This window comes from Argentina silus (genome assembly GCF_951799395.1).
Source record: "Argentina silus genome assembly, chromosome: X".
In the NCBI taxonomy this organism is placed as follows: domain Eukaryota; kingdom Metazoa; phylum Chordata; class Actinopteri; order Argentiniformes; family Argentinidae; genus Argentina; species Argentina silus.
Window position 1 is genome coordinate 14,800,896 of NC_139653.1, and position 27,500 is coordinate 14,828,395.

Consider the following 27,500-nt stretch of genomic DNA (forward strand, 5'->3'; position numbering starts at 1 on the left):
GATTGCTGCTTCTCACTAATTTGACTAGCTAAATAACCATCTCAAGAAAAATGTGTGTAAAAAGATGGTAAGAGTCCCCCCACACTTTAGCTGTGCAAATGGCAACAATCATCTGTTGGCACAGGTGGCATCAGTAAAGTTGACAGTGTAGCAATATGATGCAGAGCTACTTGTGTTGTCTTGGGTTACAACATGGTGAACGGCAGACTCAGAATACAATCTTAAACTGAGATGTCGTAAACAGGGTGAAAGGTGCATGTTCCTCTCAGAGCAGAGGAGGGGTGCCTTTGGGTTGTTGAGGGCAATCTGTTTAACTGTCAGAGAAGGAGAGAGAGAAAAGGCACAGTGGGAGAAAAGAGAGAGTTCACTCAATCCTGCCTGCCTTTTATTCTATCCACAGCTCAATTAATTTCATTACCATGCAATCTCCGCTGCACACACTGCCACAGAGTACAGCGTGCTCAACACACACACACACACACACACACACACACACACACACACACACACACACACACACACACACACACACACACACACACACACATCTTACACAACCAGAGGAGCTCCTTGCTTATGCCCAACAGCACCAGCTGAGACCAAAGAGAACCACTGTGATATGGATAGGCAAACTGAAACATGGAATATGAAATAGAACCACAGCAATAAAACTGCAAAGAAAGAGCAGCAAGAACACTCCAAACTTGAGAACTCATTGAACAACAACTGCTATAACAACACAGATGAAACCACAGAGATCTAGAACTGAGCTAGCTAGAACACTTCAGCTCCCACAAAACAAAAGTTCCATCGACACCTGAGAAGGTGAGCCCCACATGGGGGTCTAGGTTGACAGCTGGGGGGCAGAGGGTGGAGTGTGGAGGGGGTAGGGTAGAGGGTAGGAGGGTTGGGGGTTCCTACCTTGGGTGAGTGTTCCTGTAAGAAAGCGGTAGAAATAGCGAGCCACCTTGGTCAGCTCTCTCTTGCACCTCTTCCTGCACTGGCTCATCTTGGTGCTGGGGTGGTTGTGGTGGAGGTGGCTAGGCTGCCGGAGAGACCAGCGAATAGGGGAGGAAGGGAGGATGCAAGGGGGTGTGAAGTGTGGCTGCTGCTGCTCTCCTCTCGTTTTCTCTTGTCGTCCTCCCCCCCCCCCCCCCCCCAGCCCCCCCTCCTCTCCCTCTCTGTTCTCTGCTCCACCTGTAGGGCACTGGCTGTCAATCACCACCCGTGCTCTGTCTCCTCCCCTTCACGCTCTCGGAACCTCCCCCCCTCTGTTTCATTGGCTTGGAGAGAGGTAGAAGATTCCGGGCCAACGTGTGTCTACTACGAGTAATAATCTCTCTGAGTGACAGAAAGCTGTGAGTAGGTCTCCTCTCTTCTCCTTATTGTTTTTCTCTACTTGCTGCTTTCAAAGAATACCACCTCTGGGAGGTTTGTTGTACAGAGAGCCAGCAGGAGGGTAAGTGTGTGTGTGTGTGTGTGGGGGGGATTCGGAGCTAGTGAGAGGGTGTGTAAAGCAACAGGAGAAACAAAGCAAACACATTAATTAGTGTCACGCGCTGCTCTCTTCTCTCCAGAGGAGGAGGAAAAGTCTGGTCAGTGATTTTCTCTCTTCTTTTTTCTTCTCAGTTTGTTTGTAAATTAATAAAAAATTCCAACTCCCAGCAGAACAGAAGGAGGAATGTGTGTTTATTTAGTTCAGTTGCAGAAAAAATCCCCTGACCCATCTGTCAGAGAAGAGGAGAGGAGGAGCATTCTAATCCTCTGAGAGGAGGGCAGAGATGTGTTCTTTATCTCTTTTTCCTCTCTCTTACTCCTGTCTTCTCTCAGTCTCACACGTCACTCAAGATGGAGACACTCCCCTTCAGCTCTTCCTCTCAAGCTACACACACACACTCCTCTAACAGAGCTAATGGAAAACACACATACACACACACACACACACACATACATACACACACACACACACACACACACACATACATACACACACTCCTCTAACAGAGCTAATGGAAAACACACATACACACACACACACACACACATACATACACACACACACACACACACACACATACATACACACACACACTCCTCTAACAGAGCTAATGGAAAACACACATACACACACACACACATACATACACACACACACACACACACACATACATACACACACACACTCCTCTAACAGAGCTAATGGAAAACACACATACACACACACACACACATACACACACACATACATACACACACACACTCCTCTAACAGAGCTAATGGAAAACACACATACACACACACACATACATACACACACACACTTGATCTCTATCAGATGCTGCTTTTGCATCACACTTTCACACTTTTCCTATCTTTATTTCAATCCCTTATTTCAATCCCTCTTTCACTCATCTATAACTCTCACACTGTTCTGTTCAATCGCTCCTTCTCTTTCTCCTCCCTTTTTCTCTCTCGCTTGCTGCTGGATGCTGAATTAGAGGTGATTATGGTTGTCAAGGCAACCACAGACTCCATGGATTTTCCTTGTGGCCAATCAGAGACTATGCAGACCTGCCTCACTGACACAAACCCATACTCCACCACACAAACACCCCCCCCCCCTCTCTCTCTCCATCTATCTCTCTGTCTATCTCTCTCTCTCTCTCAGGTCAAAGCACAAACAAACAAATGGCACATTCCCATCTACTGTAAGCAAGTCTGTGCTGAGAGGGGTCAGAGCACAGGTGAGAGTGTGTGAGTGTATGTTCTCCACTATTCTGACAGGAAGCTCAGCATTCTGCCAGACTAAGATAAGACCTGGACCTGAGACCTAGACAGAACCACAGTAGAACAGAACATAGCCTAACCCATGGGTATTTCATTTCTGTTAGAAAACTGCCACCTCTGGCTGCCGAGACAAAATTCAGGTTGAAGTTCCAACCAACAACATCCTCCTTAATAATATAATTAGAGCCCGACAGATATATCGGGGCATCGATATTATTGGCCGATATTGGTCCTTTTACAGAAATATCAGTATCACACTGTGTCAGTGTGTGTGTATTCGGCATAAGGAGTCACACAGTAACATATTATTTACCAATAATTGATTTCGCCAGTTAACTTGGCTTGCTTGTATCCATGAATTTTAGAGTTAGACGTTCTAGCTAACTTTTGTCACAAGCAGCTTGGGTGTGTATCCAATCAACCATATCAGCATGCACGACGCAGGTTTGTTTACTCTTTGTGAAGAGAGCAGAATTTACCACTTTGATAGAGTTCATCTTGGGGAGGAGGAGGGTTGAAATAAACCATTTCTGGAAATTATAAAGGTTGGCAACCAGAAAATGCAGGGGGTATTCTAACAGTATGTTTTAAGAATGCTTTTCAAAGTGCTTTCTTTTTTTTTTTGTAAATTAAATATAGCTGAGTATAACCAAAATAATTCAGTGGATGATCAAACAAGTTTCACAACAAGTTAGATTGAACGGCAAATCACTGATATCAATTTGCAGTGCACTGAACATGTGGCTGTAAGTAAGTAACTGTGTACATAAGATAAATTAATGTTGCACTATTTATCAATGGAGATCATTTCAGGTCATTCTGTAAAATAAATAAATAAATAAATATATATATATATATATATATATATATATATATATATATATATATTGACAGATTCATTGGTTACTGGTAAATCTTGCAATGCACTTGCAGTGTCGGACATTAGCTGTGTTGATTCTGAATGCATGCAATATTTGAAGAGGTAGCTACCATAGACAGAAAAGTGAAAATCGTCCCCTACACTTGATTTTAGAAAGCACTTTTCGTGACCAAAACAGCGTTCGTAAATGAAATATTTCTTTCCAGGAATCTTATTCCCTGATCGCTACAGATTAAACATAGTCATCATAACCATTACAAATCTAGAAGGTTACATATTGCACCTTTACAACAATTACAGTGGAATTGTTATTGGGGCTGATAAAGCATCTATAAAACCCCTAATAACTCATGACCCTTGTGAACTCCATGACACCATGACCACTATTATAAATGAATCTCCTTGGTGTGTGTGTGTGTGTGTGTGTGTGTGTGTGTGTGTGTGTGTGTGTGTGTGTGTGTGTGTGTGTGTGTGTGTGTGTGTGTGTGTGTGTGTGTGTGTTTGCGTGTCCGTCCTCTAATAGTGGTGAACGCAGTGTTCTGTACATCACCGCTGGCAGTCTGACCTTTCTATCATCTTGCCTCCATTATCTCACACAATCACACACACAATCACACACACACACACACACACACACACACACACACACACACACACACACACACACACACACAGGATAGCTTGCTGTATAGTAGTCTCAGAGATATGTATTCAAGTTTAATACAAACACTCAAATATGCGCTCTTTCTCTCCCTCTCTCTTTCTGGTAAAACTGGACGTAGAGGAGAATGTGAGACAGGGAGTGTGGGGAGCAATGTATAAACCACCGTTAACGAAGGTCACTGGTGACATGCAATGAGTGCTTGAGTGCAATGAATACATGGCATCATTCTTGTGAATGTTTTTGTTTAAATACTAAACCCAGATGTTGGAAAGAAATGTACCATCATGTATTCAAAGAGAGACCATTTTTCACTGCTTCACTGGGTGTGTGAGGCTAATACCTGCTAATACACTGTTCGCAGCCGTCGGAGAGGGGTTTCATCACTGCTGTTTTGTTGGTTATCATTCCAGCAAAAAAACTAAAAAGAAAATGTTAAATTGTAAAGGTTTTACTGGGGCAGGCAAAGTTGGCGATGGAGATGGGGGAAAGGACCATGTAAGGAATTGTTTTAAAAGGTTGGTGAAAGAAAGGACCAAACTGGACTTTTTTTCATGGTGGTAAAGGATCTTCCTGTGTTTGAGGAAAAGTCTTGATTTTGTTTTTGTTTATGTTTCCATTTGTTTCTTTTTTTGTGTGTGTGTAGATGTTTTGTTTTCTGAGAAGACATGGTGTTCTGTAACATTAATTTAGTGTGCAATAAAGGTGTGTTAAAACTCAAACTCCCTCTCTCTCTCTCTCTCTCTCTCTCTCTCTCTCTCTCTCACACACACACACACACCACTGTATGATCTTATTCTCTAGGTGGTTAATGTTTAATAGGCTCAGCTATGCCCTGAGGCTTATCCTGGGGAGTGAAGACTAGACAGCATTTACATTACAATGCCAAGGTCTGTGGCTATCTTTCTACCAGACATGATGCCCTACTACTGCTACAGGTACATGTATGTGAAATTCCATTCACATGTAATTATCTTAGTAGGGTAGCTAATGCATCCATGGTAATTCAGTCTGTAACACAAATGTTCATGAATAATCCCACTGACCCATGTAGAGCTGACACACAGAGAACTACAGGGAACATAGGGAGGTTTTCTGTATCACATACCATAGTAGATGGACTGTTTCTGTCAATCCCATAGCCCCTCTACCACTGAGGCTGAAGTCTATCCACTTAATTTGAGATCCCCATCTCTCCCCATAAGTGAGGTGGACAGGTGAGAGGTATCTACTGTACGTCTCTAGACAGTCTGAGACAGCAAAGAGGTAAAACATCCACAGACAGGGTATAGAGCCTGAGAGGCGCCTCTATGGGGGGTAAGGTGAATGTGTTTGGGGTCTGAGCAGAGCAACGGGAGATGTATGTATGTTGGGGAGAGAGACGGGATTTGCTGTTGTTTTAACAGTGTGACACATGCCCAGGAGATGAGCCAAGATGCAGCAGCCTGTTCTCAGTGTGTGTGTGTGTGTGTGTGCATGTGCGTGTGCGTGTGTGTGTGTGTGGAGCACACACACCATGCCTCGTTATCGCATTATCACACTGTTATAGTTGTTTCATGGTATCTAAACACGTCGTAAAAAATGACTAAACATAGCATGCTATTGAAAATCCTGTTCTCATTGTTGGTAATGTTATCCTTTCAGTGTGTTCCAATCTAATCTGCTCCAAACATACGGACAGACCAACAGACAGACCAACAGACAGACAGACAGACCAACAGACAGACCAACAGAAATAGCCAGAAACAGACAGCTTGGAAGACATTATTACTCCAGGGAGGGATTAAGCCCTCTGATCCAGCATTGACCATCAGCTGACTCAACTCTTCCTAGAGAAGCTGTTTATTTAGCTAGGTAGATGTAGATATACACTGTTTATTTAGCTAGGTAGATGTAGATATACACTGTTTATTTAGCTAGGTAGATGTAGATATACACTGTTTATTTAGCTAGGTAGATGTAGATATACACTGTTTATTTAGCTAGGTAGATGTAGATATACACTGTTTATTTAGCTAGGTAGATGTAGATCTGCACTGTTTATTTAGCTAGGTAGATGTAGATATACACTGTTTATTTAGCTAGGTAGATGTAGATATACACTGTTTATTTAGCTAGGTAGATGTAGATCTGCACTGTTTATTTAGCTAGGTAGATGTAGATATACACTGTTTATTTAGCTAGGTAGATGTAGATCTGCACTGTTTATTTAGCTAGGTACACCAGGAGATCAATCAGCCGTCTGATAGGAACGTCGCAAAACCTAGTGGCCATTTGTGGTCTATAGGGCGAGGCGGCAATTTGTTCCGATCCGGGTGCTTCACCGAAAATCCTGGAACTTGAGAAACTTGAGGAAGATTGGGGAACATTGTGACACTTCCATAGCAATCTGGTCAAAGTAACCTTTTGAACTGTAACAGGATTTTCAGAAAGCTGCGGAAGCTGGTTATTAATACTACCAGTCTATCGTAACGGTTGTTAGCATGTTAGGTCATATTTTCTGGATCCATGGTGGCAGTTTGGTGATGGTGTACAATGATTTAGTTGAAGCATTGAAAACAACATAGCAGGATAATGATTTAACAACATTAGCGTTAGGTTTAGGAGAATGGTGAGGATAAGTTTGGAGTATTTTTGCTGGGTGTTAATGGGAAGTCCCTGCAGCTTTCCCCAAAGTAAGAGGCGTGGTCTTATGGATTCCCGTATAGACGTATAGAGCGTTGATGTCATATGGTAATATCTACGCCAGCCAGGGCACAAGCAGATAATGTGTAAGCAGCATGGAAAACTAAAAGACATCTGCAGCTAGTCTTACAGTATATTAGATCAATGGTTCTCAAATGGGGGTACGCGTACCCCTAGGGGTACTTTGGAGTACTGCAGGGGGTACTCAGAAACATTTGGTACTTTTTAAGGTATTGGTTATAGACAATTCTAAAATAATCCCACGTTAATAAAATCAGTTAAATCTGGGTACCAACATACAAGTTTGATAGCCTAAATCTTTATTTAAAAAAGCAATGAGCATATCACGTTCGGGACAATGACGTATGTCAACATTGATTGACGTATGTCAATCAAAAAAAGACTTTCGCGCCAGCTAGCTAACTGTATACATTTCTTTTCACCCTGAGTAATTCTGAAAGCTAGATAATAGAAAATGGACAAGTGGTTAAAACGCAAATCTGACAGCAATGAGAAAGGAGAACCAGTGAAAAAGAAAGCTCATCCAGAAACGCCAAAATTCCGTCAATATCAAGAAGAATATATTTGAATGGAATATATTTTTAATGGGATTCACCTCCACATGCTCTGAAAAATAATCTACAATATGCCTAATGAATTTTACTGGTGCATTATTATTATAATTATGGACCAGTTTCACACAAATGCCTGGAGGTTAAAGAGGCCGGCCAGCAATCGGAAGGTTGCTGGTTCGATCCCCGCTCCAGGAGGGATCTGGATGTGAGTTGGTGACTGGAGGGTTGCTGGCAGCATATCCAGGTCCCTTACCACTGCCGTTGTGCCCTTGAGCAAGGCACTTAACCCCGAATTGCTCCAGGGGCGCTGACTTGGCTGACCCTGTGCCCAGAGCCCAGCGCTCTGTTCTCCCTGGGGGGGTGTGCACGTGTGTTGTCTCGGAGGGGGGGTGTGCAGTGCGTGTGTGTTGTCTCGGGGGGGGTGTGTGCAAAAAGACCCATTCCAACAATTGATGTGAATTGATTGCATGGCAAATAAACAGTCTTTCTTTCTTTCTTTCAAAACAATGTTATATGAATTGCATTATGATGTCATAGATCATCGATTATGATGTCATCTTCAGCCAACATTACAAAACTCAAAAGACACTGAACTTATGATCATTTCAAACAAAGCCATCGGAAAGGTCTATCTGCTACTGCTAGTTGTTGTTTTTTTATGCCAAGTGACCATGAACAATATGAAACCCCTCAGTGTTCTGCATCAGATTAATTACCCTGGTATGTATTCAAATATTTAGATATGTACTTCAACTCCACTTCCACATGTGTGACTTGAAGGTTGACCAATTTGGTTGATCAATTCATTTTCACAAATAAGTCTGAAATATCTGGCAGAACCTGTATGCAGAATTCATTTACATCATATGATAATGAAATTCATGCATAGCTACCACAAGAACTGGCTAACTTGTTTTAATTGATGATGTTACTGTTGACAGCAGCAGCAGAATGTGTTCTGAAAGTCTTATTCTGGGTTCAGACATTAAGTCTTAGTGATCATGATACATTTTGGTGTAATTCACATGAGATACAAAGAAAATATTGGCTTTGATGTTGACTGAATTGAGTTCATTCAATATTCTTAGTAACAGATAAAATGCATTAGTTCAGTTGCTGATACATAAAGAAATGCATTATGATGTCATAGATCAGAGATTATGATGTCATCTTCAGCCAACATTACAAAACTCAAAAGAAACTGAACTTATAATCATTTCAAACAAACACATCGGAAAGGTCTATCTGCTACATATTTTTTTTTATGTCAAGTGACCATGAACAACATGAAACCCCTCAGTGTTCTGCATCAGATTAATTACCCTGGTATGTATTCAAATATTTAGATGTGTATGAGAATTCAACAGTAACAACAACAAAAAGAACTTGCATTATGAGTAATCAACACAGACAGAAAAATGCAGTGCTTGCCATGAGAAAGTCAGCAGTAAAGTCATGAGGCAGGTTATGATTCAATGAAGTGGCCTGCCACTATCGGTTTAGTAAGCAGCTCATGTTAACTCCACTTCCACCTGTGTGATATTTTGTCTTCTCAGCTGGATGTGTGTCCTTTCATTTTTCCTTCACCCCTGTGTTTTACTCCAATCATGGAGCAAACAGTCAGAGTGCCAATAGCTCCCCTCCATGCTCCTCCTCAAGCCTATTCCCCAATGATGTAGAGATGGTGAGCGACAGCTCCCAGTGCCCCATCCCATACCCCAACGACGTGGAGATGGTGAGCGACAGCTCCCAGTGCCCCATCCCATACCCCAACGACGTGGAGATGGTGAGCGACACCTCCCAGTGCCCCATCCCATACCCCAACGACGTGGAGATGGTGAGCGACATGACGGCCTCTGACCCTCAAAGCTCCGTCCTCTTACATGTGCAGAGGCCTTCAGCCTCCAAAAAGAGGAAGAGGGAGGAATCACTGGGACACACCAGCAACTCCGAGGATGACGCTCTCCCCAAGAAGCAGAGGAGGATCCTCCAACTTAGCCCCCGAAGACGCCAGAGATTCAGATGAAATTTCAATGTCTCTTTCATTGTCAACACAACGACTGGACAATCATTGACTTGAAGGTTGACCAACTTGTTTTTACAAATAAATCTTTAACATCTGGCACAACCTGTGTGCAGGATTCATTTACATCATATGATAAAGAAATTCATGTATAGCTGCCACAAGAACTGGCTAACTTGTCTTAATTGATATCTTGTTTTGTTTTTTTCTTCCAATATAAGCATTTTTGTTTGCTAAACTGTTTCACAGTGATGAAAAAAAAATCTACAATATGCCTAATGAATTTTACTGGTGCATTATAATTATAATTATGAGCCAGTTTGACACAAAACAATGTTATAACGAATTGCATTATGATATCATAGATCGGAGGTCCGGTAATGGCGGCTTGCTGAGAAGACCTGTGTTTTTCTCTCCTCCACTAAACTTGATCAAAATCCTGTTATATACCTAACCTGTAACCACAAAAGCTATTACTTCTAAAAGTGTCGAATGTCGTCTGCACCAGGAAAAGCGAGTAAAGCTCGCACAAAGACCTTACAATCTAAAATATTAGACTTTGGCCCTTTAGCTGGGAAGCTAATGCTAACGCGATGGCGGGAGAGACGGTTGAAACCACCGAAGAAGGAGAAAAATACAGGGCGATTCTCGAAGCTATCAAAGATCTGAAGGCTGACTCTTCAAACAGATTGGACGGAATATTGGTCGCAATTGAAAGGCTGAGAAAGGATATGGGAGAGTGTACGGAGCGTATCACATGCGCAGAGGTCCGTATTTCCAATACCGAAGATGAGGTGATTAGCCTACAGCAGTGGTTCTCAAATCGGGGTACGCGTACCCCTAGGGGTACTTTGGAGTACTGCAGGGGGTACTCAGAAACATTTGGTACTTTTTAAGGTATTGGTTATAGACAATTCTAAAATAATCCCACATTAATAAAATCAGTTAAATCTGGGTACCAACATACACGTTTGATAGCCTAAATCTTTATTTAAAAAAGCAATGAGCATATCACGTTCGGGACAATGACGTATGTCAATCAAAAAAATACTTTCGCGCCAGCGAGCTAACTGTATAAAAAAAATTTCACCCTGAGAAATTCTGAAAGATAGATAATAGAAAATGGACAAGTGGTTAAAACGCAAATCTGACAGCAATGAGAAAGGAGAACCAGTGAAAAAGAAAGCTCATCCAGAAACGCCAAAATTCCGTCAATATCAAGAAGAATATATTTTAATGGGATTCACCTCCACATGCTCTGACCCTCCCCTGGCGTTGTGCTTCTTTTGTGGGGAGAAACTAGCCAACAGTTGCATGAAGCCAGCCCACCTCCAAAGACACCTAGGCACAAAGCATCAATGTCATGTCGGTAAGCCACCAGAGTTTTTTAAGAGAACACTTTCCGACTTCCGATCATCCCAAGAAGTGATGCGAAAAGCCTCCACAACATCAGCCAAAGCACTCGAGGCTTCTTATGCAGTGTCTTTGCTTGTAGCTAAAGCTAAAAAGCCATTCACCATAGCTGAAGACCTGCTGCTTCCAGCCGCTATTGTATTGGCGGAGACTATGCTGGATAAAACCGCAGCAGACAAATTAAAAACTGTGCCTTTGTCAAATGACACAGTTAGTCGCAGAATTGATACGATGGGCACAGACATCGTTGATCATGTAGTGGGAAAACTTGGCGAATCATTTTCATTTTCACTCCAGCTGGATGAATCAACTGATGTCAGTGGACAGGCACAGCTTCTTGCTTTTGTGAGATACGTCGATACTGACGACATTTGTGAACATGTGCTTTTCTGCAAGGGTTTGGAGGGGAAAACAACTGGAGAGGATATTTTTTAATGTTGTTAATGCATTCTTCGATGAAAACGGTCTGAACTGGAGATCATGCACAAGTGTCTGGACTGATGCGGCCGCATCAATGACAGGTCGCGTCAAAGGGCTGGTTGCGCGAGTGAGAGATAAGAACCCTGATGTGCTGTGGAATCACTGCATCATACACAGGGAAGCATTGGCATCAAAGAGAATGAGTCCTGAGTTACACGAAGTTTTGACGACGCTGTCAAGATCATTAACTTCATCAAGTCAAGGCCACTTAATGCGCGACTGTTTCGCAGCCTCTGTGAACATATGGGCGCTGAACACACGCAACTGCTGCTCCACACAGAAGTGCGCTGCCTTTCCCGAGGCAAAATACTTAACAGGCTGTTTGAGTTACGCTCGGAAGTGCGCACCTTTCAGAGAGACCATGGATCTCCCCATGTCACCTTGTTTGAGGACATGCACTGGCTTGCAGATATATTCAGCAAACTCAACGAACTGAATGTGTCTCTGCAGGGAAAGGACACTATCGTTCTGAACCTGTATGACAAGGTGGGGGGTTTTCTCAAGAAAGCAGAGCTGTGGAAGAAGGCATGTGCAGAAGGGGATTTCACCTGCTTTCCTCGGGTGGATGCTTTCTTTTCTAATGAGGATGTGGATAGAGCTCCAGTGAAGGCAATAATAGAGGGACATTTGGCCAACTTGACTAGTGGTTTTAATTCTTACTTCCCTGATATTCAAGAGAAATCTGCACAGCTGGACTGGGTGAGAAACCCATTTCTCTTGGCTGAAAGCAAGAGAATCAAGCTTCCTGCCAGTCTTCAGGAAAATCTCATTGATGTGTCATCTGACCGTGGCCTACAGATGAAGTTTGAGAGCTCCACTCTCACACAGTTTTGGGTGTGTGTGAAGAAGGAACACCCTGAGCTGGGAAAGAAAGCTTTGGAGCAGCTACTACCATTTGGATCGACTTATTTGTGTGAAACCTCCTTTTCGGCAATGACCCAAATTAAAACAAAGCAAAGAAACAAGCTATGCCTGGAAAAGAGCCTGATCACTGCAGTTGCCTCCCTGCCACCCAGAATGACTAAACTCATCAATGAAGCACAGGCCCATGTTTCCCACTAAATTGTGAGTATATGCACCCTTTTAATGTTCATGCTTACACTGCCGTATAGAACGCACATACATTATTTATGTTCATTTTCTTTTTTTTTCTCCCAAAAATGTGTCACACTCCCCAGCCCCTCTAGGGGCGCCAGTGCACCTTGTCCTTGTCCATCTTGTCTGTTGGGTTGGTGTTCTATGTGGGCGTGACCAGGCTCCGGTTCCACTGTCTCTCTCTCTCTCCACCTGCTCAATACACACCTTTTGGCCATCACCTCATCACCATGCAGTTATCTACCCTGGCTTTCCAACTACTCATCGCTAGATTGTACTAGTTCCTATGGTAGTTTCTAGCCTTACTACGTTGAGGCTTGTTACTACGTTTCGTCGTATTAGCTACAGGTGTTTTGTACCTGTTCTAACTCTGATCTCCCTGTTCCTCGTATCAGATTCCACCTGCCCGTCGGCCTGCCTACCTACCCACCAGCCTGCCTGTCCGCCCACCGGCCTACCCTTCCACACTGCCGGTGCTACCTGCCTTCCAGCCGCCTGTCCACTGCCAGACTACCCCCTACCCTTATCCCCTCATTAAATACCCAAACCTGCTATGCTTGTCCGACTCTGTATTCGTGCCTGGTTCCCAGGTTCAGTGCCTAACAAAATGTTTTGTGCCGGTGAAGGGGGTACTCAGCTGAAAAAATATTTTAAAGGGGGTACACTAGCAGAAAAAGTTTGAGAACCACTGTATTAGATTATCTGTGTAATGTAGCCTTATACAAATTCTGCGATGACGAAGGAATGATTGTAATGTCATGATGTTCTAAAATTACAACTTTGTGATGGTGAACCAAGTTGTCCAACTATAATAGACAATTCAACATTTCTAACGACATGCATAGGACACAAGGCCGGAGGTGGCTATGGGCAGGGGTGGGCTCAGCCCACCCAAACGTAAAAAAGCAACATTTTCTGAACTGTTGATATTCCGGGGACGTGTTTAAATGTTTAATCTTATATTTGTATTTACTGTAGGTCCATATACTATGTCTATCTATTTAGCGCTGCCCATGGCCACCGCCGGCCTTGCTACCACCACCACCACCACCACCCCCCCCTTGTAAGCCAAATCACAACATCACAACCACAAATATAACCGGTCATCATGACGTGGACTATTTACTCACCATTCGCTTCAGCACTTTGACTTTGGAGGAAAAAGTTGAGATTATGTATCTAGGGCAGCGGTTCCCAAACTTGTTTGTCTCGCGACCCCAAATTGACATGAATAGTTTCCTGTGACCCCAACAATGTGATCGGCTATGCCAACATAAAATAATGATGTCCAAGTGTATTCTAATTGCCTAAAATATCGTCCAATTGGTTGGATACTCTATGAACCCAAAAACACTGCAATATAGGCGACAGGTGCAATACACAGACAATGTTTGTCTTAATACATAATAAAAATGTTTGTGTCTTTCTGATCAAATCATAGAGGTTAGTTTGATTTTCTCAGGGGACCCCAATTTAAAAACAGGGGACACCCACATGGGGTCGGGACCCCATGTGGGTAAGAGAAGCTGCATGATTGCGCCCACGAGAAATAGTTCAACATATTTCTTCATCTTAATCTTAAAATAAGCTAATGCTAATAGGCTATGTTTTGATGTAGGCTATATCCAACTGTGCATGCCGGGTGATGTGTTTTGTTTGACTGTGGTCCCACTGGCATGCATCTGAGCATTTTTGACAGTGGCCCCACCAAAATGTTGGGGTTAAAAACACCACTGCAAATCTGATGTGCAGATCCCTTCAGTTCAAATGTAAATTGTCTAGTCTACAATTAAAATTAAGTTCAATATGCATAGGGATACTGTTACTATTTCCCATTTAGCCAACTAGTTAGCTAGCTGCTTTCTCTTATAAAGAAGTAATCTTTCACGGGAAAGAAGAGCATCTAGATACAGCACTGGCTTGTAGAGTAGCTAGCAAACAAGTGTATTAGCTTGATTAACTAGACCATGACTGTGCAGCCTAAAAAGATTACTTGTTAGCTTGTACGACATCCACCTGGGATGTGTTATTACAGTGTTGGCATGTTAGATATGTATTTTGGGTTTCAGACATTGACATTATTTTGTGGTAACCAGGGAAAACATAATTTGAGGCGAGGGAAATGCCGGCTATGTTTTTTTAGTTTTTTGAAAAGGACATTGGGTTTGCGCATGTATATGTTAACCTTTAACCACCTGGCACCACTTTCTCAGATGAGTGATTGTTAGAGATTAATGCATGGCTTGGAACGCAGTTTTAGCCAATCAGATCACATATTTTTCTAAAGCCATTTTTTAAAGCACTTTATCAAACACATTCATATCAATAGGTTGTTGTCATTAAGCATCATAATAGACTGTGTGAACGTTCAATTTGTTAGCAGGACGGACATTAAAAACGCTGTGATTATTTTATGGTAAAATAAAACAACTATTATCTGAAGTAATATGGTGGAAGGCATTAGGAACAGACGTCCCACATCCACATAGGCTAATTGTCGATCATGCTGTATATTGGCCTCTCTACACATAAATTCAACCATATCTAATCAATTACACACGACACTAAATCAGTTGGAAGTTTATACAGTGGATCTGTCGGCATATAGTCACCATACGTTCGCAACAATTTTAGTCAAATTACGTCGGTATGACAGCTGAAATGTCGGTGTCAATACTGTACATTTTTGGTTTATCACCCAGCTTTAGCATACAGGCACACAGGCAAGCACAAACACACACACAGACTATCTGGCTTTTACATGAACAACTGGGTACAATTACTGCATCTTCTAAAGCCTTATTCACTCCTCTACTCAGCTCCGGGTTGATTACTACCAGCATAAATAAGGGAGGCAGGGAAGGAGGCGGGGGAGAGAGAGAAAGAGAGACAACCGTGTATATCAGATTGGGAATCAGTGCATCTATGTAGCACATGAGCACACAGAGAGAGGAAGCAGCTTGTTGGAAGGACTGATGTGACACTCTGACACCCCACTCATTTGACAGGTCTATGCACACACATACACATACACACACACACACACACACACACGCACGCACGTACACACACTCTATCACAAGCACTCATGTAGCAGGCAAAGGCACCAGCTGGTGAAACACACTCAACACTATTCACAGTGAACATGTGACTGGAGTGGAGAGAGGGAGAGGGAGAGGGGGAGGGGGGCGGCACAGGTGGAAATGCTTATTTCAGTTTGACGTGCTGTGTAATGTTGAATAAGAGTAAGGAAAATCACAAACCTGTGTATGTATAGAGACGAAAACACAAAAACACATAAACAAAACACTTATCAGGTACACATACAAGGCAAGCCTTGAACAACGCTTATCCCAGCAGAATCAGGAGAAGACAAGACAAGGAGGAGAAGACAAGTGTGCACTCAATGGCTCAGTAATCACATTGACCAATGCTGAATCTCAGGTCTGTTAGGGCAGGGGCTGACAGAGTGGGCAGCAGTCAGGGCAGAGGTGTCACAGTGAGAGACCACAGTTGGTACTACACACAGGGTGACTGAGTTGTCATCTGCTCTTCAGAGGTGGCAGCTGCCCTCGGGGCACACAGCTGGGCACAGGAGGCACAACACAGCTGCCACACACACACACACACACACACAGTGACCATCCTCTCTTGGCAGATAAAGACAAGGAGAGTCAAATAGTAAATAGAAATAAAATAAGTAAACATTGCAAAAGAAGACATTGGAGTATGCCTATTGTGTGCAAACAAATCTTGGTTCTCTCTCTCTTTTTCCTTTTTTTTTCAGTTCGACACCTCCCTATCGGACATGCACTCTGTGTACCTTTCACTGAAGACTTCTATTCAATCATGGCTGGTACATGCCGGTGACGCTTGCAGGTGATAACCCTGCCTATCACCTGTCCCAATAAAGGGAGGCAGAAAGCGTGCCATTTCATGCTTTCCGCTCTTCACTCATTGACTGTAGTTGTATTCTTGTATCTAGCTACAACTTAGCTTAACTGTTCCACGAGAATCCTATGCTTCTGCCGGTTGTTACTGTAGGTTGTAGCCTGAAGAGTTTTTGAGGAATTTGGAAAGCCAAGTACGTTGATTTTCACCTTGCGAGCACCTGTTAACTCTCTGAGCTAGCAGGCTAACATGAAAAGGTCTGTAGCTAGCTTTTGTGCTTGCAATTCTTGGAATTGTTAAACCCTTGCTAGCTATACAATCATTCCTCAGGTTATTATTATGACTTGCTAGGTCCTAGGCTATGGCTAGCACTTGGACAGTCGGCTAACCAAGTGACCTAGCTCATGATTGTAGTCCTAGGACTACTGACCACATTCTAGTTTGCCATAATGCCAATTAGCCAATTACCTTGTGTAAAAAAACCTAGGTCTCTCCTCCAGTCTCAAAATGGATCCCTGCCACCGCCCATGAGGGACAGGATAGATAAGGATAACCCTGAGGGGTGACTTCCCATCCTCAGTTTTCAAACTACACGTGCCTGTGGCTCTAGGTCTTAATAGGGGCAGAAGGGAAGCGATGATGAAATGTTTAAGACATCACTATGCTGCACAAGAGCAGCAAACATTTGTCCCTCGGATCACTGATGTGCCAGAAAGCTGAACACAGGAGTGGACTTGCTGTCATTCCAGGGGAATGGTGACTACACCGGCAGGTCGTCCCGTAGGTTGTCACGTTGCACAGGGGCCAATCGCCTCACCCTATCAGTTAGGCCTGTAAAGGTCTCACCTGGTCTCGGAAGGCCTGCCTCTGAACATGGTTTCTATGATTCAGAGCGCTTGGGCACCATACACTAGAGGTCTTATGACCTAAAGTGAAAGCTATTGAGGGATGGTGTGAGAGCTGCGGAATTGTGCCCTCTCTGGGATCTCGTTCATACAGGACCTACCTGATAAGGACAAAGCCATCTCTACAGTGATAACCTGGCTGCCTCCATCATGCCACATAGGCTTTGTAGAACATCTGTGGGGGTGCACCCCTATCGTATGTTGTTTCGCCAGCCCCTGGCAGCAATAGGTTACATTAGGTTACATTAACGTAACGTTCGCTCCAAATGTCATCCCCGTGGCATACTGCAGCAATGCTGCAGTACTGCATAGTTTCCGTTCCCCGCCCTTTTCCTCCCCAGAACAGGAGGGGGCCCTGTTCAAGGGTGTCTCTTGGGAGATATGTGCTGCTGCCAGCTGGGCTTCTCCTCATACCTTAGGGTTTATAGCCTGGACGTTACTGTGTCCTCTGTGTTGCATTCCGTCCTCAGAGCTGGTTTGCAGACTGTGTGATGTAGAAGGGGTACATTATTGTATCCGTACAGGTTTTCAGTTCAGACCAGGCAACCGGGGCACTTTGCAGGGTCCCAAATTGAGGGGTTGAACCAAGTCGACTGAAAGAGAACTGAAGGTTACAAATGTAACCCAGGTTCTCTGAAGAGCCCTCACCTCATTGCCCCACTCGTGCTGAGCTTGTGAAGAGTGGATGGAATGGCGCATTTGCTGCGTCCCTTTATTGGGACGGGTGATAGGCGAGGTAATAATAACATGCAAGCGTCACCGGCCTGATTTAATATGAGTCTTCAATGAAAGGTCCACAGAGTGTGTGTCACATAGAGAGGGGTCTACCTCATCTCCTTCAAAGAACCTGGGTTACATTTGTAACCTTTAGTTTTGATAAGCAAAAGTAAATACTTTCTCTCCAGAGAGAGAGAGAAAGAGAGAAGTTGTTAATGAAGTCTAAAGGAACCATTAGTGGAGACTAATGATGCGTGTCTTCTCCAGAGAGAGAAATAGAAGACTGCTTCTGCATTGGTTACTAATGAATATTCATTAGACACCCTTTTGCCAAGTTTGGAGAGATGAACATCTAAATGGCAAAGTAAGAGTCTCACTCCGGGTGTGTGTGTGTGTGTGTGTGTGTGCGTGTACGTGCATGTGTGAATTGTAGTGAACTGCAGTAAGTGTCCATGAATGAGAGTATTCACGTCGAAAGGAAGGTACAGGAACAACAAGGCAATGAGTCAAGACAAAGTCCAGTCGGCAATAACCTCTCATTGCACTAAACCCTGTCTGAATACATAGAAAAACAAACATTCTGCCCTGAAGTAATTACACATCTGAGAGGGTTGAATTGGTGTAAATTGTGGGATAAAACTTTACTGTACACAATGTGATGAGATGAGGTCACAGAGAGGAGAAAGCCGGATGCTAAATCCTTTATTCCTGAGGGTACAGAGGATATCATGACACGGTAAGAGAAAGGAAGAGGAATCTGCAAATTATAATCCAGGTTGGGGAGGGATTAGAAAAGTAATATACCTCTGGGCATATGAGAGGACAGGATACAGAGAGAGTAAAAAGAGGACAGGATACGGAGGGAGTGAGAGGAGCAGACAGACAGGAATGCTCACAGCCTCCCTACCTCTGATAACTATACTCTAAGTGATGGGTAACCAACCTCTGGAGAGCAAGGTGAGCAGGCTTTTGATCAGACCAGCAATTAACACATCTGATTCAACTATTCAACAAGAGAGAATCAGATGTGTTAGAGCTAGGTTGGAATTTTTGCCTCCATGCCTTGTAGCTCTCTCCAGGACTGGCAAAACAATTTAGCTGACATCTAGTGGCGCTAATGCAGTACTACAAATGTAATGATACCAACTTGTTTCTTGGCATTTACACTGGGCCATGGTGAAATGCATGTACTGAGACAACAGTATCAGCAGGGGGCAGCATGTACAGGACTCTGCTGAACATGTTCTACCAGTCAGGGGTGGCCAGCACAGTGCTGTATGCAGTGGTATGCTGGGGGGGCAGCATCAAGGAAGGTGACACCAAGATGCTGAACAAGCTTATTAAGAAGCATGGTTCTGTCCTCTGTGTCACCCTGGACACTGGGGAGGAGGTGGACAATAGGGGGATGAGGACCAAACTCCTGGCCATCATGGACAATCCCTCCCATCTCCTACATGACACTGTGGCAGAGCAGAGAAGCTCCTTTAGCAACAGACTACTACAACCATATTGCACTAAGGAGCACTATAGGAGATCTTTTCTGCCTGCCGCAATAAGACTGTACAACTCCTCCTCCGGCTGGCTCGATCGGGGTGATCAGAGTCAGTCTATTTTACTCTATTATTCTATTGTCACTTTATTTTGTTGTTGTTGTTTGTGATGTGAGCTGCTGTAACGCCTTAATTAAATATATTTTTAAATAATGCCTCGGGGATCAATAAAGTACCTATCTATCTATCAAGGCAGAGACAGAAGCATACACTATACATGACTCTCCAATCTACTCAACACGTCATCTGGAGCTACTTGTTTGCCATTATAAAAAAAGGTGGTAGTACTTTACATTACAGTTCGGAATAGGTGAGTAATAGCATGGTAATAATGATGTATGAGTAAATACTGATAGTTACCAGTAACAAGAAAGACAATTACCTTGTTATATTACAAGGTAATGCATACTGTTTCTATATTATTGTTACACTGTATTATTCTTGGAATATTGAAACTGATGAGCACACATTTTGCTAGTCACTATTGAAATAGTATCAGAACTGGAAACTGCTATATTACTGTACCCATTTCCATTTTGTTTCAGGCTGCCTTGTATCCCGTCTTAACCTCACAACTGAGACCGTGGTTTGTTACCCAAAAAGAGAGAATGTAGTTACTATGAAATAAAGTGGTATCAGAGCTGTAAAATGCTATATTACCTGTTTTTGATTTTGTCAAAATAATAAATATAGGCCAGTCACAGAACATACAGCCCAAAACATTTAAAGCAAGGTTTTAAAAGAGTCAACACTGTCAGCAGCTCTGACATTGTGGGAGAGAGCATTCCACAGATGAGGAGCAGCAGTTAAGAAAGCGTTGTCACCCATAGTGCGGAGTCTGCTTCCGGGGACAGTGAGGAGGCCAGTGTCAGCAGAGCGGAGTGAGTGGGTGGAGCAGTATGGCATGAGGAGCTCAGACAGATGGGGCAGAACCATGTAGGTCCTCTTAAGTGAGAAGCAGGACTTTTAAGTCAATCCTTTGATGGACAGGTAACCAGTGGCGGTCCTGGAGTACAGGGGTGATGTGATGGTGGGTGGGGGTGGATGTGAGGAGACGGGCAGCAGAGTTTTGTACATGTTGTAGTTTGTTGAGCAGGTGGGAGGGGAGGCCGAGGAGCAGGGTATTGCAATAGTCCAAACGTGAGGAGATTAACGCATGTATGAGTCGTTCAGTATCAGAAAAGGAGAGAAATGGGTGGATCCAGGCAATGTTCCTGAGGTGAAAGAAGGACAGCTGTTGTGTTTTATTGATGTGGGTTTCAAATGAGAGAGTTGTGTCAAGGTGGACTCCCAGGTTTTTGCCATGTGTGGTTTTTAGGCTGTGAACTTCACATCCTCAATAGTAAGGCAGAAGTTATTGATGTTGTTGATGTGTGATTTTGAACAAATGACGACAACCTGTGTTTTATCACAGTTGAGTTTTAAAAAGCTGCTGTGCCTACAGGTTTTTATACTTTGTAGGCAGCGGTTGAGTGTGTTCAGTGCAGGTGAGGTGTCAGGCTTGGAGTGGATGTAGATTTGGGTGTTGTCTGCGTAGAGGTGGAGGCTGAGACCATGGCTAAGGATGATGTGGCCAAGGAGAGCATCTAGATACAGAACGACAGGCGGCCAAAGACAGGGCCTTGTGGGACACCATGGAGACCAGTGGCTGGGGCTGACTGAACACTGTTGATGGTGACAAACTGTTGTCGGTTGGTGAGGTGTGATTCGAACCAGGATAGGGCCAGGCCGGAGAGACCAGCAATGCTCTCAAGCAGTTTCAGCAGGATGGTGTGATTGACTGTGTCGAAGGTTACACTGAGGTCCAGGAGGATGAGGATACTCCTGAAGCCAGAGTCAGCGCTCATCAGGAGGTCATTAGTCACTCTAACAAGGGTTGTTTCAGTGCTGTGTTGCTTCCTGAACCCAGATTGGAATGGGTCGAATAGCTTGTTGGAGGCAAGGTGGTTTTGGAGTTGGCTGTACACAGTACACACCAGCACTTGGGAGAGGAAGGGGAGGTGGGTTATGGGCCTGTAGTTGGTCAGAGTATCTGTGTCCAGGCCTGGTTTATTTATACTGATTATTTTGTGGTCAGAGAGACCCAAGTCAGCACCTGTCAGATTGTTGACAGAGAGGCCATTTGAACACACCAGGTCAAGTGTATGACCATGTTGATGGGTGGCAAAGTCAATAAATTAGTTAAAGCCGAGGCAGCTCAAAGTGGCAGAGAACTCTTTATCCAGATTACAGGTGTCAGAGTCCACATGGATGTTAAAGTCTCCAAGTGACAATGTGACAGGGCAGAGATGGCTGAGAGAGGTGACAAGGTCTGAAAATTTAGTGAGGAACAGGGGGTTAGGTTTGGGAGGACGGTAGATGGAGAGAATCAGCACTGGCTGGAGGGAAAGAAGTTTCACAGCCGAGCACTCAAATGATGTTGGGTTGTCAATGGAAATTCATTTGAGTTTCATATTATGTCTGTGAATGATACCAAACCCTCCTCTGCAGCCAGAGGGGCAGGGTTGGTCAATGTAAACATATCCAGAGGGGGTAGCTTGGTTGAGCAGATAGTATTTCTTGTGCCTTTACCATGTCTCAGTTAAGCACATTAGATCAATGCTGTTGTCACAAATGTATTCACGGAGTGCAAGCGCCTTGTTGTTGATGGAGCGGATGTTGTAGAGGGCCGCTTTGGTCACTTAATCTTGTGGGTTGGGGGTTGCTTTTGGGACGGCTGTAGATTAACTGGGTTAATTCCCTGTTTCTTAGCACTAGTATGATGAGAGGTCGACCAGAGAGAGGGTATTATGTGGGTGGTGCCTCTTGGGTTGTGTTCAAACAGCCTCCCAGAGCCGCGGTAGAAATAGGCAGACGGGCGTCGAATGCCAGCAGAGCAGAAATAGTTAATAATTTGCGGACACAGCCTGACAGTATGATTGAGGCTTTACAGTGCAGTAGTAGAGTACCTGATCGTCATTGTCGTAGTCCACAGAGGGGTTCTGTGGAGAGAAGAATTCCATCGGAAGGGAGCAGGGCTGATAAAATCCAGGTGAGGAACAGCAGATCCAAAAACATCGTAGGCAATCAGGAGACGCTGTAGGTGTTCAGGGGAGGCAGTTGCGACAGAGACAGAGTTGCGGTCCCAGCTTGGTGGATCAGTGGGCGACCGGGATGAAAAGGGAAGGCACTGCGGGCAGGCAGGTGCCGACGCTGACATTCGATTGCATCCAATAAGAGTAAACTGTCACCAGAAGTTGAGTCTCCGCAGCAGAAACTGTAATGGCTTAGCTAGCCAGGTAACAGTAATCAATCAATGTTTTGCGTAGATGGTTTTTCATAGATCGATGTACACTGGAGACTAAGATCACACACCGGTGATCAAACAGACAAGCAGTAGAGATCGAGACAGGTTGTTCATAAAGTTAAACAAACAAACAAACAAAACAAACCCCGGCAGAGAAGCGGCAGTCAATCACGCCAGCGTACTCTCACTACCCTTTGTTACGACCCTAGCTCGCTAGGGAAAAGAGAAGCAACATAAACCCGATGGTGTGGGTTTATTATTTATTAACCAGGAAATTTCAATGTCTTTTATGTTACAATCTACAACGAAAAGAAGGCAAATTCCCTATGGGCGCTGAGGAAATCAAAGAAACAAACAAACAATAACCACAAAAGAAAACTGGACTCCAAAAAGAGTGAGTCCCTGCTCCTATTTGAGCTAAATAAAAGTAAATACCAATAAACCAAAAACCTCTAAACACACTAAACTAAACAACAGTCTCAAACAAATGTACATAAACCCACAGTCGCCCCTAGCCCTAGTGTCTCTAACATTAACAAACTACGTGACAAGGTGACTTTATGTGAATCAGTGAATAATAATATAAAGTGAAATACTTTTACCTGTTCCTCAACCTAAACCTCCTCAAAATCTCACACACACAGCAACAAATATCCCTATATGGATGATGACTAAATACACGAAACAAGATCTGAGTCAAACAAACACAAGCAAGGTGGTGAGCGAGCACAGCTCCAGAACACTGACTCAACAGGCTTTTTATAGTCCATGTGGCTTGGGCTGATTGGTGGAATGGTGATTGGATCAACCAGGAAGTGGGCGGAGCCTTCGGACCATGGACCATATGGAGCCTGCTACACAAATTAAGGAGACAAACACAGAACACACACAACAACAAACACAGGCCCGGGCAGAGTGTAGCTGCGACCGTCACACCCTTGTATCCCATTTTAACCCAAGTAACACCATGTTTACCATGGTTAGACCATCAGTCAGTAGTAATACAGTCATACCTATCATTATCCATGCATCCACTGCATCATTATCACAGCATAAGCTACCCAATGGGTCTGATGCATAGGCCTACACAAAGGGTTTATGGATGTAAATGTACATTTTCCGTTGTTAAAACATTGTCAGACATTCACATTCGTAATAATAAGCTGTCCAGTAGGTAATGTTGCTCTGTAATGTAATCATTTGTGGGGGGAGAATGAATGGAGGCAACACCTTCAAAACCTTCATATCACACTTATTGTCGTTGGATAGAGTTGGCTCTTCTATTGGACTGAATAATATTTCCAATGACATTCACCACAATATTTAATTCACAACAATAACAAGACATTAGCTACAAATATTAATTTATTAACAAAACATAATATTCAATAGGCCTGCAGGTTTGTGACCTTGCAATCTAAAGCTAGTCCTATGGCTCAAGCTCGACAGGTGACAAGAGCTAGCTACTTTCAACTGACGCTAATGTTTGTTTATTGCTAACAAACTTTTTTTTTAAACTCACTAATACAAATGTTACAGTATCTGCAAATAATGTAGCAATGCTCTGTACATTTTTACTTTGAAAATACTCCTTGGTGACCATCAAACAAAAGTTGAACGGTAGTTTTGTATCACGGTTTGTGTCACAAACTGTGTGTGCCCTGGCAGACAGACAGTTTAGGATGTAAGTCCTGATTTGAGTTCAGATTTGGGTTATTCAACCCTTAAGAGTTAATTATAGGATTCTGAAGGCTAAGGCTAAGGTAAACTGACCCTAGATGTGTGTCTATGAGCAACTACTGGAGCCCTGTGAATCTGTGTGAGTAAGGTCACAGCTGAAGGGCCGAGCTGGGCCAGCAATTAAGACAGACAGACATACAGACAGACACACACAGACACACATACAGACAGACATACACAGACACACATACAGACACACACAGAGGCACACAAGGGCTCGACATCAAGTTAAACAGAAATGTAGCGTCAACTTGTCCTAACGGACAAGCAAATAAATTACAATGTCTTTGCTAAAACAGATGAATGCTTTCCTCGAATATGGAAATTGTGACAGAATCAATATATCAGCCTCTTTCAATACAACAAAACAAAACAAATATAACTTTGCAAGCTGTAGAATTCTGTTGCATTGACAGGAGCGAGCAGTCGCAAGACAAGTTCATAGATGCCCTTTCCTGCGCATAGCCGTATGTGCATTTGTTAGTGGATATTTGTTAGTTACCAAGTTAAGAACAAAAGCTGTACACTTCTAGCTTACTCAGGTAAAGAGCTCGGGTCAGGTAAAAAGCTATTTTTCTTAAGATTAGATTCAACTTTATTGTCATTGTGCAGAGTACAGAGACAACGAAATGCAGTTAGCGTCTAACCAGAAGTGCAAAAAAGCAGAAAAGTGCAGTGTGAACAGTATATACAGGTAGTGCAGTATATGAGCAGTATAGTAGTGCAGTATAGTATAAGTAATGCAGTGTAAGCAGTATATGAATTAGTAGTAGCATTATAAGCAGAATAAATAGGATGCAGTATGAACAGTGTAAGCAGCATATGAGCTGTATAGGCAATGCAGTCTAGGTATACGTATTAACAGTAACATTAGAGTAAATAGCAGAATAAATATGGAATGCCGTATGAACAGATATGTACAGTGTATTAACAAGTGTATTAACAAGTGTATTAAAGGGGCAGTGTTACATTTTGAAATAGGCTTGAAAGCATAATAAATAGGCATAATGGTAGCATATTTTTTTCATTAGACTGTCTGTATGGTAATGATAATAACAAATTGTATTTGATGAACTGCTTTCTTGTACCCAAAACTCTACAACACAGTAAGGAATACATACATGTGGGAAGTTTTCAAAATTTTCAGTCACCTTTTTGGTGCCTGGTTACCAAGGTCAAGTCAAGACCTGCACACACACGCACACACAAACTGGCGGAGAAACTGGAGCAGCCAGGGGTTATGTCAGACAGATTACAGATTACAAACGCTGTGAAGTACTACCAAAAAGGTAATAGGATTATTCATCAGGATTATTTTCAATATAGTCAATTGCACTTGTATTGCACTTTCTGTAATATTAGACCTATTTTCCTCACAAATATTGTTGAGATGTGTGTGGATCAACACTGTACACAGTCCCATCTAAAACCTCAGGACCTTGACAGAGAGGGACCTGTCTGCAGATGCCAACCGAACAAAGATGGCAATGACAACTAGACAAAGAATTTCCAGAAGAAACCTTGTGGACTTGCACAGTCTTATTTTGGTAATGGAAAAAGTTTAAATATGATTTGGATGAGATAGATAGTTTGCTGGGTAGTTGAAAGAAAGTGAGATAGTATGATGGACCAAGATGCTCAGAGGATAAAAGAGGGTAGCACATTGGCAGTAAGATGAGAGAAGGTTGGAGGATAGGTTGTAGTGCTGGTAGCCAAGAGTGCATTGTTGTGTAATCATTCTAAGAATGTGTTCTACTGGTCTCCTGTTGTTTTTTTATTCAAGAGTTCTGACAGTACCATAGCAGTTGCAGTAACAATGGAGTAATAATAGAGCTCACAGAATGTTGGCCTAAATCAACATTCCACCATGTAAAAAGACAGGAGTTTTTGAGTTACAAAAAGCTTATCAGTATAAAAAGTCATAGCTCTGTGCAAGTTAATGATGGGGTAGAAGAAGCCACTTTAGACTACTGACATGCACCCACCATCTCATCTGCACAGTTGTAGATCTGTTTTTCACTCACATTGTCACTAGGTGGCAGCATTGGAGCACAAACTGTGTGCCCTGGCAGAGGCAAGTCAGGATGAAAGTACTGATTTGAGTTCAGATTTGGGTTCTTCAACACCTGAAGGTAAACCGACACCTCATGTGTGTCTATGGGCAACTAGTGGAGCCTTGTGAATCTGTGTTGGGTAAGGTCACAGCTGAAGGGCTGAGCCGGGCCAGCAATTAAGACACACGCAAACATGCACGCACGCACGCACGCACGCACGCACGCACGCACACACACACACACACACACACACACACACACATAGACACACACTGTAGAACTGTGCCTTCCAACCTTTCTGTCACTCTCTTGCCTCTTCAATTGGAAAACACTTCTCTCTCTTTATTGTCAGTCTCACAACCTCCCCCTGCCCCCAACCCCTCCCCTCCCTTCACTAAATCAGTGATGACAGACGGTCCTCTTGGCCCAAAACATCAACAGACATATTTCTGTGTGTGTGTGTGTGTGTGTGTGTGTGTGTGTGTGTGTGTGTGTGTGTGTGTGTGTGTGTGTGTTATCTAACTAAGTACTGTCCCGTCTGTAGTTACTTATGTAGTGCATCCTACTCTCGCTGGTATTATACAACACAATGTCACTGACAGAGTTGTGAGTGTAAGTTCCTGTGCTGCTTTGACAGATGGTAATCTTCCATCAGTGTTATGGTGCCCTGCCATTGTTCCTCCTGTGATACAGGGCATTAGTGTTGAAAAATAGGAGGAATAGGGGGACAGACAGAAAGAGGGAGATGAGAGAGATGG

At 43.3% G+C, this 27,500-nt stretch overlaps 1 protein-coding gene across 2 annotated transcripts in view; it reads right to left on the minus strand.

Annotated features, from left to right (window-relative positions):
• The window catches only part of LOC310822582 (A-type potassium channel modulatory protein KCNIP2), a gene marked incomplete at both ends in the record, with an annotated part of 111,384 nt that overhangs the window by 49,699 nt on the left and 34,185 nt on the right, over nucleotides 1-27,500 (minus strand). Inside the window, one exon of one of the 2 annotated variants that reach the window (XM_083694968.1) lies at nucleotides 922-1,009. The exons of the other annotated variant lie outside the window; for it this stretch is intronic. Coding sequence (XP_083551094.1) covers nucleotides 922-1,009 — 88 coding nt within the window. Of the gene's footprint in view, nucleotides 1-921; nucleotides 1,010-27,500 lie in introns of those variants that run through there. 2 annotated transcript variants of the gene reach the window in all.